Source organism: Podarcis bocagei, assembly GCF_964188305.1.
Source record: "Podarcis bocagei genome assembly, chromosome: 4".
NCBI lineage: Eukaryota > Metazoa > Chordata > Lepidosauria > Squamata > Lacertidae > Podarcis > Podarcis bocagei.
In genome coordinates, this window is record NC_138128.1 from 88,860,213 (window position 1) to 88,877,165 (window position 16,953).

General features: G+C 43.8%; 1 protein-coding gene across 4 annotated transcripts in view; it reads right to left on the reverse strand.

The window, feature by feature from the left end:
* The window catches only part of VCL (vinculin), an 86,021-nt gene that overhangs the window by 32,056 nt on the left and 37,012 nt on the right, over positions 1-16,953 (reverse strand). For 2 of the 4 annotated variants that reach the window (XM_081191571.1, XM_081191573.1), the window contains exons 4-7: positions 16,767-16,875; positions 11,950-12,072; positions 8,914-9,074; positions 1,037-1,130 (exon numbers count right to left, since the gene is read on the reverse strand). In XM_081191571.1, the coding sequence (XP_081047697.1) occupies positions 1,037-1,130; positions 8,914-9,074; positions 11,950-12,072; positions 16,767-16,875 (487 nt within the window). The remainder of the gene's footprint in view (positions 1-1,036; positions 1,131-8,913; positions 9,075-11,949; positions 12,073-16,766; positions 16,876-16,953) is intronic. The other 2 variants (XM_081191572.1, XM_081191574.1) reach the window with 1 other exon arrangement.

The following is a 16,953-nucleotide window of genomic DNA, read 5'->3' on the forward strand; positions in this document are numbered from 1 at the left end:
AAGAGCCAACATAACCAAGTCAAGATGCAGAGGCAGCATTAAATTTTATCAGTTACAGTGTTCCACCCTTGTATGCTTATTTTAATGTAGGACACATTTCGGAACAGCAGAGCTCCACTAGTACGGTAATAAATATGCGACATCTTTCCAAGAAGAGCAGCTGTACCAGAATACTAATTTGGGAAGGGTTCTGAACTAAATAATTTGGATGGTAAGATAAGCAAAGCTTTCCAAACCACTTAGCAGAGAATCAATTTGTTTTGCATTAATATTTGAAAGAACAGTGTCTTAAGAGCTTCCATTTGGAGTACCACAGAAATGCTGTAACTGAGTTATCACATCACAGACTAGCTTACAGCTTGTTGTTCAGCATCCCAAGAATCTCAGCTTTCATTTTAATGATAATAACTGTTAAGTTGTGGGTGAACATATCAGACGACACAGCGATTCTTCAAACAGCTCTTGTTTATTCACAGGCCAGAACAGAACTGAACTGAAGGGTTCAGCCAGCCTGCTTATATAGAGCTTCACTACAACGCAACTGTAACACTTTCTGTAACTATCCAATCACTGAACGTCACTTTCAATCCCTTATTTGCATATGTGGACCTGAGTGAAAACTATCTACAGTATCCCCCTGCTGGCCCAGGGTGAGAACTTCAGTACATAACAATAACAGTGCTAAGAGTGCTAGCTGTTTAAAAGGGTGACACACAGGACTTCAAATTCAGGCTCGAGAGAGTGTAGGTCATGCCAGTTACTCAAAGGTTGGGGAGAGGACAGAGCTAAGGAGTATTTCCAGGGATGGCTCTTCCGTGTCCCGGATAGCTCTTTGCCCTTCCCAACTATTTACAAGAGCAAAATATGTTATGGAAAAATAAAAATAAGCTTGGTGTATATTGGATGGGGGAGGAAGGGCTTGATTTATGCAAATTGCATATTCTTGGTACAGAATTGTCCTCAGTACAGAATTTTTGGCTTCCCATCCTAAGTGTGGGTCCAATTTTGATCAATAGCAGCAAGGACTTAAAGTTACCTGCTGGAGCGTTGGGGTCTCTAAGCCAGCCCTTGGCTTGGTTCAGCTTGGAATCTATTAAGGCCAATGCTCTCTTCATAGCTTCTGTATCCTTTTAGAAAGAGGGGAGGAAAGGCAGATTATCTTAATCATGTCCCACAAATTGCAGGTATGGGTGCAACGGCAGAAACACAAAGTGAAGCACAACTCGCGGAAGAACCAACGGCTTAATGTTAAGTATCAGACACATTCCTGTCACTCAAAATGCAGAAAGTCGCAGCATGCATTGTTTTAAGGTTTTATTTCCCAAGCGAACAGCAACTCCAGAATGAGATATCGGCTTTTCAGAACTACCCTAAATGTTAAATATTTAATCTTAAAAAAAGAATAATGAAACAACCACACAATTCTCTGCATGCATTCTCCATTTTTCGACGCCCGCTAGGAGAGTGGAATAGCTCCAGTTTGCTGTGATCTAACACAGGTGTCATGGATGCAACCCAGGTTCGGAGGAGGAAAGCACAGATGTCAAGGCCATGGTACCAGGTGCGTTTTTTTTAAAAAAAGGATTTATTAATTCATCCATTCAGGCACTCTCAGTCATACACATTCACATATGCTCTGCAGCGATAATAGTTATATGGCTGCTCGGTCTAACCAGATGGCCAGCCAAGTAGCACAGATGGGTGGGTGGAGATGGGGAAGTGGTGGAAGATTCTTACTGCTCCCACGGGTGCGGCAGACGTTTTTGCCCCAAAATACCCCTGTCCCCAGAGTTCTCATATTCCACTCCCTCTGTCTCTCGATATATGACAAGTAGACCGACATCACGATTACAGATGTGACCACAGGAGTTATCAGGGTAATTCTAGGAAAATGGGCACCTCTAACCTAGAATATGACATATCTTCCAAGAAGCGTTATTTTTTGAAGCCTGATGTTTCGCTTAAAACAAATTCCCATTTATTTCCTATTTTCCTTTTTTTGCAATCTCATCGAGCTCACCTTTAATTCCAGCTTCCATTCATCCTTCTAATTCATGCAGTTCATACTGATTACATTTAAAATTCCCTAAAATACACAAATAAATTTACAAAAATATTCAGAGGCTCATTTTGCAGAATCATAACTGATTACTTATGAACTGCAATGTCACATTATAAGCTTTCCCCAAAACCCCAAATCTTCTGCTTCTTACTATACAGTGGTACCTCGGGTTAAGTACTTAATTCGTTCTGGAGGTCCGTACTTAACCTGAAACTGTTCTTAACCTGAAGCACCACTTTAGCTAATGGGGCCTCCTGCTGCCGATGCACTGCCAGAGCCCGATTTCTGTTCTTATCCTGAAGCAAAGTTCTTAACCTGAAGCACTATTTCTAGGTTAGCGGAGTGTGTAACCTGAAGTTTATGTAACCCGAGGTACCACTGTATTATCTCTCAGTTAGTTACAGTGTCGTAGCATGGTTTGCCAACTCCCCGGGCCACGCAGAGGTGGAGGTGGGTGGGAGAGAAATGGACGGAGTACGCATGCGCATTCAACTACCTAACAATATCACCCAGGAGATCGCAGCCACAGAGATAAGAAAAGAAGAGTCCTTCCGTTGTCACTTCCTGGTCTGCGCCCCCCTCCCCCCAATGCCACTGGTTAGTTAGTTGCTTTATCTTGCCCAAGGCAACCCGAAGTGACAAGCAAACAATTCACAGAGAGACTCATGCCTGGGCAAGATCAGCAATATGATATATACTGCAAGCAACAATAGCAAGAAATGCAGCTTTAACATACTTGTTTCACAGGAATAGAGCCTTTGGAAGTAGGTAGTACGATCAAAGGAGGAATGTAAAAGATTGGTTGGTTTCTAATTGCTTAGAAAATGCAACTATTCCTCTAAGGAACTGGCTGGCCAGGGGTTCACTCTGTTTCCCAGACTGGTCCTCCTCCAAACCCAAGGACACGGACCCCTCTTACAATGCACCTCAGGTGCTTTCCACTGCATGAGCCAACATGCAGGTGAAGGCGATTCTCCATCAACACCTCCCCAGCAACAGAAGCTGTATCTGGAACTTATGCCCCATAGGTGCTTGGCGGTGTGTAGCTTGTCGTCCGCAGGTATTAGAGATGCTTCAGGAATTCTTAGCCGATATCGGAGGGGAAGCGGCCTAATCTGAAAGGTCTGCCCAAGTTTGTGTTGGTTCATGCTGAGGAGGAAGGAGTTACAGGGACCCTTTCCCTGTGCCATGGCAGAGAAGCAAGTTTTCAGGTAAAGGCAACATTACTGGCCTTTCAAGCCCTCACTTAATGCAAAATAATATGGCCCCTTTATACAGATGACTTGCCAGCATAATATCTATGAAGTGATATAGTCTGGAGAGCCTCAGCCATATCTGCATTTCATTACCAAAAAAGGCAACGCTCGAAGGAACACACCAAGCCCAACTTTCTGACACAACTGCTAAGTTAGTCACCACGTATAGGCTCTCTAACGTCTCTTGGTAGGAGAGCATACAGCCAGCTAGAGCGGAACGCTTTCTAGGAATCTAATTCACATACTGCAGACTAAAATGGGAGGGAGGGGTAAAGCCGTGGAGTCTGCTCGTAAGACACTACACAGCATCTAGATGGTTACAGGTTAAAATCAAAAGGGCAACAAGGATTAATCTGAAGAAGGTATCCCGTTTGCAGCTCGGGGATTTTCTCTCTGGGAACTAATCAGAATAGAATCACACAGAGAGAAAAAGCACAGTATCGTTCCCCTGTCTTCAAAATTCAAATTACACCCCCCCCCCCAGGACAAAAGGAGCACAAACTAACTAATTATTATTATTATTATTATTATTATTATTATTATTATTATTAAATAAAGGTAAAGGGACCCCTGACCATTAGGTCCAGTCATGACCGACTCTGGGGTTGCGGCGCTCATCTCGCTTTATTGGCCGAGGGAGCCGGCGTACAGCTTCCGGGTCATGTGGCCAGTATGACCAAGCCACTTCTGGCTAACCAGAGCAGCACACGGAAACGCCGTTTACCTTCCTGCCGGAGCGGTACCTATTTATCTACTTGCACTGTTGTGCTTTCGAACTGCTAGGTTGGCAGGAGCAGGGACCGAGCAACGGGAGCTCACCCCGCCGAAGGGATTCGAACCGCCAACCTTCTGATCGGCAAGTCCTAGGCTCTGTGGTTTAACCCACAGCGCTACCCGCTAATAGCCTTCTAGCCGCTAATCCGCTAAGCCTTTAATAGCCGCTAAGCCTTTAATAGCCGCTAAACCTCTAATAGCGCTAATCCGCTAATAGGGTTGCTTCGCAAGATGAAGAGACTCGCGGAACGGATTAATTTCATCTTGCGAGGCGCCACTGTACCTTGGCAGTTCAGCGATAAATATATATCAGAATGAATTCTAAATGCCGCAGGTATGGGGGGGGGGAGCTTCCTAAGCAGGAAACGGGAGCTACAGTCAGGATTGTTCTTGAGCATCTTTCAAAGCCTTTCCATTTCAGAAGATGCCCCTATTTCACAGGTGCTTCTTACACAATATGCTCTCTTTGAACCCATTCTGATATCGCTGGATGAACAGCTCCCCTCTTTTAGATACCACATCCACTCCAAATGCCTAAAAAGCTAGGTTTCCCCTAACAAGAGTATTTGTAATACCCAAATATGGACAATGGGGGTGGGTTGGTAGAAAGCCATTCAGCAGAAAAATACCAGCCATTTTTAATGCAAGGCAGGATTTTTCAAATGCCGTGGAAAACCAGGACAAGCTCCTAGGGCTTGGGGTGTAGCTGTATCGGATTCTGCACTGAACAGTTTTTGTTGCTGCAGCCAGCCTTCTGGAAAAACCCCTGTAAGAATACATATGATATCCAGCACACACACAGCTGCTTTCCTCGGTTCACAACAATCAGCAGTCGAATAATAAATACTAATCTCCCTGTGATAATAGTAGTAGTGGTACTTTTCAGGGGAAAATAAAACCCAGCTGTTTCCAGTTACATGGCAGTCCCACTATAGTGTTCACAAACATCCGCCTCCCTTTCACAAAACTGAAATTGTCGCTAAAGCATTTCTGAAGCATTTCCTGAATTTTTTATTTTTATTTTTACTTTGCTTGGGGAAAGCAGAGTCAATGCAAACACCTACTCCGAGATATCAAGATGGTTATATGTTTCAGAAGCAAGAATCCCAGAGGCAGATTTCGCATCCACCAGGAAGCCTGTCATCATTAAATCCACATTAGCTCGCCTTGAGATAGTATGGGGTGGATGTCACCACCTCATAAACAACTCCATACCTCACAGCCTAGCTGGCAATGCTTTAAGTGAATCTTAATACTTTAGGAGTGAGTACAGTGTCACAACCAGCACACAGGAAAATGCACAGCACACAGTCTGCACACGGCACGACAACAACAACTCATGACCATGCTCTTCTGTTTTAGTACGAAAGGTAGAGGTTGTGGGTTGCGGAAGAGGGTCTTACCTTCTAAAAGGCGAGAAAAGAATAATAGAAACGGAGGAAAGAAACAGAAAAACAAAAGGAGTCATGAAAGGTAGACGAAGTATTGCTTCACAATAAAAGAGTGATGGATATAAAGTTAAACTAATGGGCTGTGAAAGTTGTAGTTCTCAGGCCACAACAGCCACTTTTGGAAACGATGGATTTTATCCCCAACCCCAACACATTGCTAAATGGTTCCTTAGGGGTTTGCCTCCACAGCTATCAACAACAACAAAGTCAGGAATGTCAGTCAACTGAAAGGCAAGTCGATGTAATTTCCAAAGGAAGAAAAAGAAAAAGAAGGACCACACGTCTTTTTTGATTAAAATTCAAGTGAGTTTCAGACTTAACTTGGGTTTAGGCATCGTGGGAAGGCAACAGGCACGCGCATGCAAGCGACCTGCTCTGCACTGTTATCTTTGAAAAGTCAAATAAGATAGCTATTCCTCAACCACCAGTGGGGAAGAAGGCAGGAGAATCCTCAGACTCCCCACTTTAATTTCAAAATGCTTGAACGGGGGGAAGGGGCCACAGACCAGTGGTCCTGCACATGGTCACGGGTTCAATCCCTGACATCTCCACAAAGGACTGGAAAGGAAACCAGAGACTTTCTGTCAGCCAGAACAGACCTAATGAGCTGGATGGACCAATGGCCTAACTCAATGTAAGGCGGTTTCCTATCAAACAGAGTACGTTGCCATTTACATTCCTTCAGACCCCCAGTTTACACTTCCGGAAGAGGAGGACTGAACATCATTCCGTCTTTTAGGTTTCCTAACTAACTTGGCCTTCTAGCTAAAGCAGCCTTACTCAACCTTGGGTCCCCAGATGTTGTTGAACTGCAACTCCCATCATCCCTAGCTAGCAAGGTCAGAGCTCAGGGATGATGGGAGTTGTAGTCCAACAACATCTGGGGACCCAAAGTTGAGAAACACTGAGCTAAAGGATCTGCAGTGGGGGGTGGGGGTGGAGTCCACCCTCCACTTTCAATTTCATTGTCACTGTGTCCCATCTACAAATGTTTCAGGGTTCTCATCCTCCAGCAAAACTAGTTAAATGCATCTGATCGGTGGAATGTAGAATTCTGCATCTTCGGCTGCTCTGGTTACATAGGTGCTTTTTAAAATGATATTGAGAAAACTGCAAGAATGGGAATTCTTAGTCTGCATTTTACAAGGAGGTATATACGCTTCTGAAAACAGTACTATCCCCTTCTCCCCACTTGCGCTGACTCATCAATTATCTTTACCAATGGTCAAGGGCAAGCTTGGGTCCCCAGGTGTTGTTGGACTACATCTCCCATCATCCTTAGCTAGCAGCACCAGTGGTCAGGCATGATGGGAGTTGTAGTACACAAATAGCCAGGGACCCAAGTTTGGGAAACACTAGCTAAGGAAATGCAGAAGATTAGTCTGCGTTCATTCAGTGGTGCAGCTAGAGCAGGACCTTGAGGCCAAAGCCCATGGCTCCCACAGGCCAACCCCCTCCCAAATAACCACTTGCAGAGTGGCAGAAGCAAGCAGGCCCTGTTGTCCACACGTGGGTCAGACGATGCTGACCATCGCAGCATCTTTTCCTTGGACTTCTATTGCATTTCATAGCAGGTGGGCAGATGAGTGGACAAGTGCATGTTTAAAGACGCTCATTTTATTACTTATTATTATAAATATATTCATAGCTGTCAACTTTTCCCTTTTCTTGCGAGGAATCCTATTCGGAATAAGGGAATTTCCCTTTTAAAAAGGGAAATGTTGACAGCTATGAATATATTTTCCCTTTCAACCGCAAAATGGTGCTCGTTCTCCCCAGTTAACATGCTGCAGCAAAAGCAAACTCTGTTTATTCCTGCAGTCGTGGTGATTTAAGTGAGTTTAAAAGGTGAAGCAGCACATTCTCAGGGTATTCCTCTCTCTTTTTTATCAGGGCTCGCAAACTGTTTTTTTTGTTTTGGTCTTTTGCTCTAATACACAAGTAATGTAGAAGCAGGTATACAGAAAAGAATGACAGTGAGGATGGGAAGAAGAGAAATGTGAACATTCGCATGGCTATCTAAGGAGCCCACCTCTACCATTAAGTCCAGGAACTATAATTTCCTATTTGCACCTCTGCCTACATTCCAAGGTCACTGAACAAGTTATCTTTTGGGATCCTTCAGTATACAAGTAATTCTGGTGCTTTTTGTGCGCGATTCAAGAACTGATCTTCCTACGAAATGAAAAAAAGGAACTGTCTTTTCAGATAATTTACTTGCATCAAACATATCCAAGTTCATACCACATACAAAGTAAGTTCCATTGATTTCAAAGGAACTTGATCTTAATTGAGTCAAGTCACTTGGGAGTAAGCGCTACTGAAAATCAATGGGCTGCTACAAAAACTAGAGTGCCTCAATTCAGGTTATGAACAAGCCACAGGCTTACAGGGGCCCCTCTTCCATTCCAGTTCAGTTCTAACTAGACTTTGCCATGCCATCCACACTGGCAAACTATGGCTAGAACTTTCCAAACAAGAATTAAAAATAAAAATAAAAATCAGAGTCTGAAGTGGAGGTTCCAATTCTGGTTTGCAGGGCAAGTGCTAAGCATACGTCTATTTGGACATCATGGCAAATTATGATTACATAATCCACAGGAAACAAAGAGGGAATCTGCACCCAAAGGGGCAGGGAGCAGGCCACACTCAAGCCCATAGTTCAATTTCTATCCTCCAAACCATGGCTTGGAGTATCACACAATTTGAGGTTCTCCTAATGGGATGCCATTTTTTTTTAAAAAAATAATAATAATTAAAATACAAATACAATTCGCTTGTATGAAGGAGGCATAGCAATGCTGTAATAGTCTTAATATAGCTAACTTAAAGGTAAAGGGACCCCTGACCATTAGGTCCAGTCATGACCGACTCTGGGGTTGCGGCGCTCATCTCGCTTTATTGGCCGAGGGAGCCAGTGTACAGCTTCCGGGTCATGTGGCCAGCATGACTAAGCCACTTCTGGCGAACCAGAGCAGTGCACGGAAACACCGTTTACCTTCCCACCGGAGTGGTTCCTATTTATCTACTTGCACTTTGATGTGCTTTCGAACTGCTAGGTTGGCAGGAGCAGGGACCGAGCAACGGGAACTCACCCCGTTGTAGGGATTCGAACCGCCGACCCTCTGATCAGCAAGCCCTAGGCTGTGTGGTTTAACCCACAGCGCCACCTGTGTCCCTCTATAGCTAACTTACTTGTTACTAACAAAGTATTTATTAAATACCATCTTAAAGAAGGTATTTTACACCAAATCAGCCAGCATCACCTTGTGACTTGTTACAAGTAAGGATTACGTTTTCTTGAAACCAGGTACTGTAACTGGGACTGGAGAATTCTAATGCTGTTCCGAAACTGGACCAAAAAACCCACCTTGCTAGCCCAAGCATCTTCATCCCAGGACGTGAGTTGCAGAACACGGATGATTTCATTTATTTCACCACTCATCTTCTCCACTGTAAAGTTGCGGTTTTTCAAGGCCTCCTCTATTCCTTGGCTTTTGGAATTTTTTGTTGTTACAAAAATCTTCATAGCTGCGAAGATTACACAGAAAGGCCTATCAGAAGGTTATTATGCAATATGCTGTACAAAACGCCTCTTTGGCTAAAACCAGGAAGAAGAATTAAGTTATGATCACAGCAGATCTGGGATGGGCAGAAGCCAGATAAGAGATACACAGGTCGATCTCTGGGTGATTTGCAGCAGATCGTCAAAGCTTCCTGATGCCAAACTCTTTGACAAGAGCAACAACAAAGCAACTTCTTTTCAGCTAAAATCTGGCTGCTAAAATGAAGGAAGCTAACCAGAATAGACTTTTGAGTGAAAGTACTGTGAGATGAGTTCAGTTCTGATTCTGAAAACAAATTCTTAAGCTCACAGCGTGCATGGGGGAGCCCTGTCCTTTAGTTCTAATGATGTGGCATTTGCACATGGTTCTGGTTGGTAGAGGCCTTGTCAATCTGACCAAAAAATATATATATGGATCAAACAAGCCTGGTTTGAGCCACACACAGGAAGAACAAGGATATACCGTATTTTTTGCTCCATAAGACTCACTTTTTCCTTCCTAAAAAGTAAGGGGAAATGTGTGTGCATCTTATGGAGCGAATGCAGGCTGCGCAGCTATCCCAGAAGCCAGAACAGCAAGAGGGATTGCTGCTTTCACTGCACAGCGATCCCTCTTGCTTTTCTGGCTTCTGAGATTCAGAATATTTTTTTTCTTGTTTTCCTCCTCCAAAAACTTGGTGCGTCTTGTGGTCTGGTGCGTCTTATAGAGCGAAAAATAGGGTAGTTTGAGTTCCTCACTTGCAGTTTTATAAATCATTTAATGTGTCAACATGAATAAAAGTTATTAATATCGCAGTTGTTGTAGAAGGGATTATTATGATGACCGGAATGTAATGGAAATTAGTAAGATTTTGGAATGCAGAAATAAAGCGAATAATCAAGCCATCAATTCTAGCACCTTTTCTAAATTATATAATTCGGTATTTGAACTATTGATATTAATAATTGTAATAATAATAAGTGGTATTGTTATAATGAGTCTCTTTTTGGATTGAAAATTGAAAACTAATAAAAATTATTATGAAAAACAAAAGCCTGGTTTGTGCACCTCTGCAGTAGATGATCATCTCCCATTATAGTGGTACCTCACAAGACGAATGCCTCGCAAGACAAAAAACTCGCTAGACAAAAGGGTTTTTTGTTTTTTGAGCTGCTTCGCAAGACGATTTTCCCTATGGGCTTGCTTCGCAAGACGGAAACGTCTTGCAAGTTTGTTTCCTTTTTCTTAACACCGTTAATACAGTTGCGACTTGACTTTGAGGAGCAACTCATAGAATGCGGTGTGGTAGCCTTTTTTGAGGTTTTTAAAGACTTTGGTGATTTTTGAAGCTTTTCCAAAACTTTCCCGACACCGTGCTTCGCAAGACGAAAAAAATCGCAAGGCGACAAAACTCGCGGAACAAATTAATTACGTCTTGCGAGGCACCACTGTATGTTTATCGCACTTAACAAGAATGCATGTTTAAGTTTGACAAACTTGAATTGTTTGTGACGTCCATCCTAGCCGTCAATCCATGCAATGCAGTACCAGCTGCTTCTGCTGCAGCCTCACTCAAACTGCCCAGTTCATGCACGGAATACCGAGTTAAACTCAGTGCAGGACCAACTGAATGCATGGCTAGCCAAAGTACTGGCCCTACACAGAGGCATGCCCTCCCTAATCCTATGCAGTATTATGGGATACCGGGATGCAACCTTTAGATCACCAGCGTCTTGAATTGCACCCCAGCATCCTTTGTGGCACTGGAAGAAGTCATGGGGTACACATGTCAGATCACATGTACCAGTTTGGTCGCTTGCGAAGTTAGGCTGGCCCTGACTTTGTATCTCAAGAGCTGCGCTAAAAAATAGGGGGAATTCACTGCGGAAGATGACCTGCCAGACCCTCTTTTGCCTCTCTGAGACGGTCAGCGGAAACTTTAGCTACTCTCCAAGGTTTCAAGGGCTGGGTAGCTATGACTTAAAGTCAGTTTTGGTTGCCGTCTCTTTCTTATAGGATGTTTTGCTTCTATTCGGTTTCCTTCCAGGTGCGTCAGCTAAACGTAATTGCATTTTGATAAATTTGTCACTTTGTAAGCCTGATAGCGGAAAAGGAGGGTGGGTTGCGCAGAAAAGATAATTACTGTTCAAATTAAATCGGTGGCATTCTGGCAAGCAAAGATTTGAAGCTAATTAAAGTTACTATGACATCCAGTTTAATTTCAGGCGTTTTCAATTCAACGAGAAACAAAGTGCTAGATTGTTATTTATTTTTCAAGCTAAACGGGCCTCTTCCCACCAACAGCAACTGTAATGCTTGCAAGGAAGGTTTCGGGGACAGTGGAGGGCTATAGCCCATGTAATTTAAATACAAAATAGCAGCAGCACCTATGGTTTCCTACCCTATGGCAGAGCAGGACGTATTATTGCATATATCCTTTTTTCCCTTAGTTCTCATTAAAAGAGGGAACCAATCTGTCTACCTCAATGAGAATCAGGCCGTAAATAAAGTGTTCAGTTACAGAGAAGCATCACAGATATAATTACATATAAATAGCCCATCAGTTCACATGTCACAGTGAGATCAGCTCTGAGAGCTTAAATAGGAGACGCACAGGATATGCAAGCCAGAATTTGGGAGGCACAACCTTCTCTTCCAAGGCAGCCACAAATAAAACCACTCGCTTAACTTACCCATAGTCGGTTTACAAGGCACATTGAAAGCTTCCGTTTCCAAAAGCCTTTCAACGTGCGTTTACCTGAGCAGCTTTATTCCTACGTGGTTTTATGAAGCAGGCACAAACACAAGCCAATGCATTTCAGAGTACTTTTAAAGCTTGTGGAAAAGCAAAAAAATAATACCAGAAATAAGAACCGGCAGTAGCTCCTTCACGGTGTTCATGGAGTTCACCAACATGACTCTGTGTTCCTGGTGAGTCAACTCTTGCTGCCGCTCATCAATCATTTTGGCCATCTTGGTCATCCCTGTGTGAAGGAAGTCAAGGAAGTCATGAAGCGATACGGTATTTCCCTTACGGTTTTGCAATTTCAAGCAGAAGAAGATTACGCCGAACGGCAATTTTAAATGTTACATTTCCGCAGTTGCAAAGATTCTGTACAACTATTAATTCAAACAGTATATCCCCAGTGTTCAAGGGATGCTATTTTCTAAGGCAACGTGCATTTTTAAAACACAAAAATCAATACTAAATCGACATCAGATCAGCAATTTGTGGCCCTTTGGACATTTCATTAAATGTCTGCTTAAGGAAACGCACAGAGCATGCCATTAGCTTAGCTCAGGCATCGGCAAACACGGCCCTCCAGATGTTTGGGGACTACAACTCCCATCATCCCTGACCACTGGTCCTGTTAGCTAGGGATGATGGGAGTTGTAGTCCCAAAACATCTGGAGGGCAGAGTTTGCCTATGCCTGGCTTAGCTTATGTCAGAAACATACATCAAGGGTAGCCTAATCTGGAACCCAAACTTCTTATGAAGCCACATATCCATATATTAGAGCTTGCATACTACTGTGCTAAGAGGCTGAACTATGGATCCAAGTGTTCCTGGTTCAAATTCACCTCTGCTATGAACTAACTAGGCGGTCTTAGGCAAGCCAATCTCTCTCTCAGCCTCTGCTCACATCTGCAATACAGACACAATAATATTGATCGACCTTACAAGGTTGTTGCAAGCATCACAACAAAGAATTTATACCGCGCTTCCAAGTGTGATTATTGATTAGGTTATACACATCATACAGAAATAAACATTAGATTTTTAAGCTACAGCATTTCATACTGCAGATAAGACTTAAGATGTGGGATAGGCTAAACCCCTCTCCTTTGGGTACTAGCAAATTAGGGAGAGAGGTTTCCCCTCCCGTCCCCCCTGATGAGCTAGTCATGCAAGATGCTTCTTGCAAGAGGGAATCTTCAAAAATATGAACGACACACAAGAAATCTGAAGAGACCTATGCATTCACTATGTGGAGTGGCTGACAGACTTAAATTCATCCTGCGTATCAGAACAGCAATTCCATACACACTATATTGGTTAGGGGAGAGAGAGAGAGAGAAACTCCTGCATGTGATGCTATTCTAGGCTTTAAATGAACTTTCCAGAGCAGGGACTTTAGGCTGCTTTATATATGAGGTGACCCCACAAGTTTGTCCTAGGAGGACATGTCACTCCTCTCAAGCTCCATTCTGGTGCTGTCACCATCTCATATAGCTTACCCACATGCAGATTTGTGGAAGAGGAGTCTTCTATGTAAAGGTAAAAAGGAAAGGGCCCCTGGACCCTTAAGTCCAGTCAAAGGCGACTATGGGGTTGGGGCACTCATCTCGCTTTCAGGCCAAGGGAGCCAGCGTTTGTCCACAGGCAGCTTTCCGGGTCATGTGGCCAGCAGGACTAAACCGCTTCTGGCGCAACAGAACACCGTGACGGAAACCAGAGTGCACGGAAACGCTGTTTACCTTCCCGCTGCAGTGGTACCTATATATCTATATATCAAGTCCCGCAGGGCCCTGGTCTCTTGTGACAGAGCATTCCACCACATTGGAGCCACAACCGAAAAAGCCCTGGCTCTGGTTGAGGCCAGCCTAACCTCTCTGTGGCCTGGGACCTCCAAGATGTTTTTTTGAAGACCGTAAGGTCCTCCTTGGGACATACCAGGAGAGGCGGTCCTCCTAGGCCGTATAGGGCTTTAATGCTACGAGTCTTAATATGTTCCCAACTTAGCACATCGATTATATTTTTTCCCTCAACTATCGTCTGCACATCTCTTGGGAGACAGTGATCCAAATATTATGAGCATACCAGACAAGGTCATGCCCAAAAAGGTGGCAGCAATAGGAAGGAGATGACTGCGGCTGCAGCCAGCAGACCTAGATAGCCAATGAAAAATAAACAACCACAGCAAAACTACTAGAGCAACTGAGCAAAACAAAACACGTAAACAAAAAGGACAGGAAATGTTTCTAAAACAGAAGCATGGAAATTATTTCCCTTAATTTTTATGCTTCTATTTTTTTAAAAAAAAATTCCTTTCACTTTCATGCCATCTTGTTTCTGTGAAATAGAAATGCGGGTCAGCATATCCAACGTTAATGATGTGTTTAATTAGGAAGGGAATAACAAAACAAAACAAAAAAAGATGAACAGTTATCTGATGCAACTGGGCAGCCTATGGGATTGCAAGAGTAGAGGCAGATATTGGAACAGCATCACATAATTTGGGCAAGTTTGGAGTAGAGTTGGAAGCCAGAAACTATTTGTCCCACAAACTCTTCAGGCCACGATACGTTCAGAAAGTGAGAAGAGAGTGTAAAGAAAGCAAGGCCTGCCAGCAAAAGGCAGACAGAACTCCCAGAATAGAAGACACATCGACTAGAGTAAGTGTTATCTAAACAGAGGCCTCCACCAGGATAAAATATATATTCCAAGTCTTGAATTTATCCAGCGCCTTGGCTAGGCAGGCCTTCAGCGAGAAAACTCCACTTCCTACGAAGTCCCAGAAAATTAGAAAGTCAGGCCATAAAAAAGGGTGGAAACCTCATTGCCCTCCAAGTTGAGAGCAAAGCACTCACTTAAAGCAACTTTTGACAGCCTGATGTATTAAATATCTGAAACAGCTGCTGTGGGCAATGCTTTACATTGTCTCTGGCTGCAAGCAACACGGTCTCACCCCATTTTTGTCCTTCATCTGCTCTTAAAAATTCAGTGTTTCTGCGTACCTCCCTTGAACACAGAGACATGCTTGCTTCTTTCCCTACCACCATTTTTTTTTAATCGATATTGGAGAATCCCTTGATTTTCTGCTCCATGTAGAGGCAAAGAGGTTCCAGCAGCTTCGAGCTGGCTGGGGAATGCCTGTCTGCCCGTCCTGCTTCTGAATTCCTTTCTGACTCCATTTCTGGCTCAGGAACAGTTCATTCCTCTTGGCCATTCCTCATTGTCAAAGTGGATGTGACAGAGGCATTTGTGTATTTGCCTGCCTGCCCCATTCATATTTAAGGGGAGAGTGGGAGAGGTCTAGAGGGGCTAAGTTTAACATCAGTAGGGGCATGCCAGAATAAAAGAGCTCCTGAACTGAGTCGGGCTGGAAGGAAAAGTACCTGAAGCAATGGGACCCAGGGAGATAGAGCAGGGAAGGATCCAACTCTTCTCTTTAGAAGTTAAGGATTTTGTGATCCCATCCTGTCCCCCGCTCTCCGCTGCCAATTTATATGCGGACAATGCAGGCTCATGAATTAAAAACAGGGCTATCACTGTCATAACCCACAAATAGTGACTGTTTGCTGGCTTTGGCAGACTGGTTAGAGGGGAAAAAGAGGGTTAAGTGCCTCTCTATGCTGCTACCACTTTAGGGTCAACGGTTCACAAAGTATGAAGGGGATGGCACAAATCGCAAAGGTTTTGTTCATATAGCACCTCCAGGGAGGTAACACTTCTCACACTTCAAGAAAACACATAGGTGAAATATTACAATCAGCATTAGAAACTCAGGTATATAAGCTAGGAGCCAAATGGCTCCTTAAACAACGGCTACTATGCTCTTTTAAAATGTGGGGTTTTGGGGGGGGTTATTGTTTTAGGGACACGGGTGGCACTGTGGGTTAAACCACAGAGCCTAGGACTTGCCGATCAGAAGGTCGGTGGTTCAAATCCCCGCAACAGGGTGAGCTCCCGTTGCTCGGTCCCAGCTCCTGCCAACCTAGCAGTTCGAAAGCACGCCAGTACAAGTAGATAAATAGGTACCACTCCGGCAGGAAGGTAAACGGTGTTTCCCTGCGCTGCTCTGGTTCGCCAGAAGTGGCTTAGTCATGCTGGCCACATGACCCGGAAGCTGTATGCCGGCTCCCTTGGCCAATAAAGTGAGATGAGCACCGCAACCCTAGAGTCGGTCACGACTGGACCTAATGGTCAGGGTTCCCTTTACCTTTTACTATTGTTGTTTTTATTTTGATTATAGATTTTGCGGTTTTATATTTTGATTTTATTCTGTAAACCGCAGATGATGATGATGATGGTGATGGTGATGGTGATGGTGATGATGACAGCAGTTGCCAAAACGGAATTGCTCAAAAGCCGTATTTTTCAATACGGCTTTTTGGTTCCTGAAATTCATTCTGATTGTGTAGATAACATTTTAACTGACAGAATTCCACAGGATGTGGTATTAGTATGTGAAAACAGTCAAGATCCAAGGATCTGCAGGCACGCACCTCCTGATGGTGGAGACATCAGGCACCAACCTGGCGACGGGGAACCTTGATTTGGTCGCAAGTGGCCGGTAGCCAGGTGCAAAATGTGCCTGGAGAATTTCGAACGCTGATTATAAACACATGGACCCCACAGAGACTCTAAAGTTTGCAATGCCCCATTTCAAGCCAATGAGTTCTAGATCTATTTACTCTCACAAGCGAGGTTTCTTCCTTTGCAGTGGCCTTGCACCCAGTACTGGGCACGGATTGGCAGGGACAAGGCTTCAGGTAGAGCCTTTTGGTTTGAAGCTAGAACCTTTGGCATGCAAGACATGAGCTTGGCCACTAAGCGATGGTGCCTCCCATAGCTCAGGAGAGAGAGAGAGAAAGAAAAATCTCCACATTATTAAAGGTGCCAGGTAAAAACATTGCTAGAATGCACTAAGAGGAATACTGGGAATGTCTAACCTGGCCCTAGGTTCTTTGTGTAGGTGACCAAGTCCTCCATAGTTTCCACCACCTCTGCCACTGTTAGGTATTCCAGAATTCCTTTGCAGACACGAATGATTTTACGGACCTTAAATAATAATAAAAAAGGTAATCATTAGTGTTTTTTCCTTTTATCACAACGGGCCAACATGGCTTCAAGTTAAAG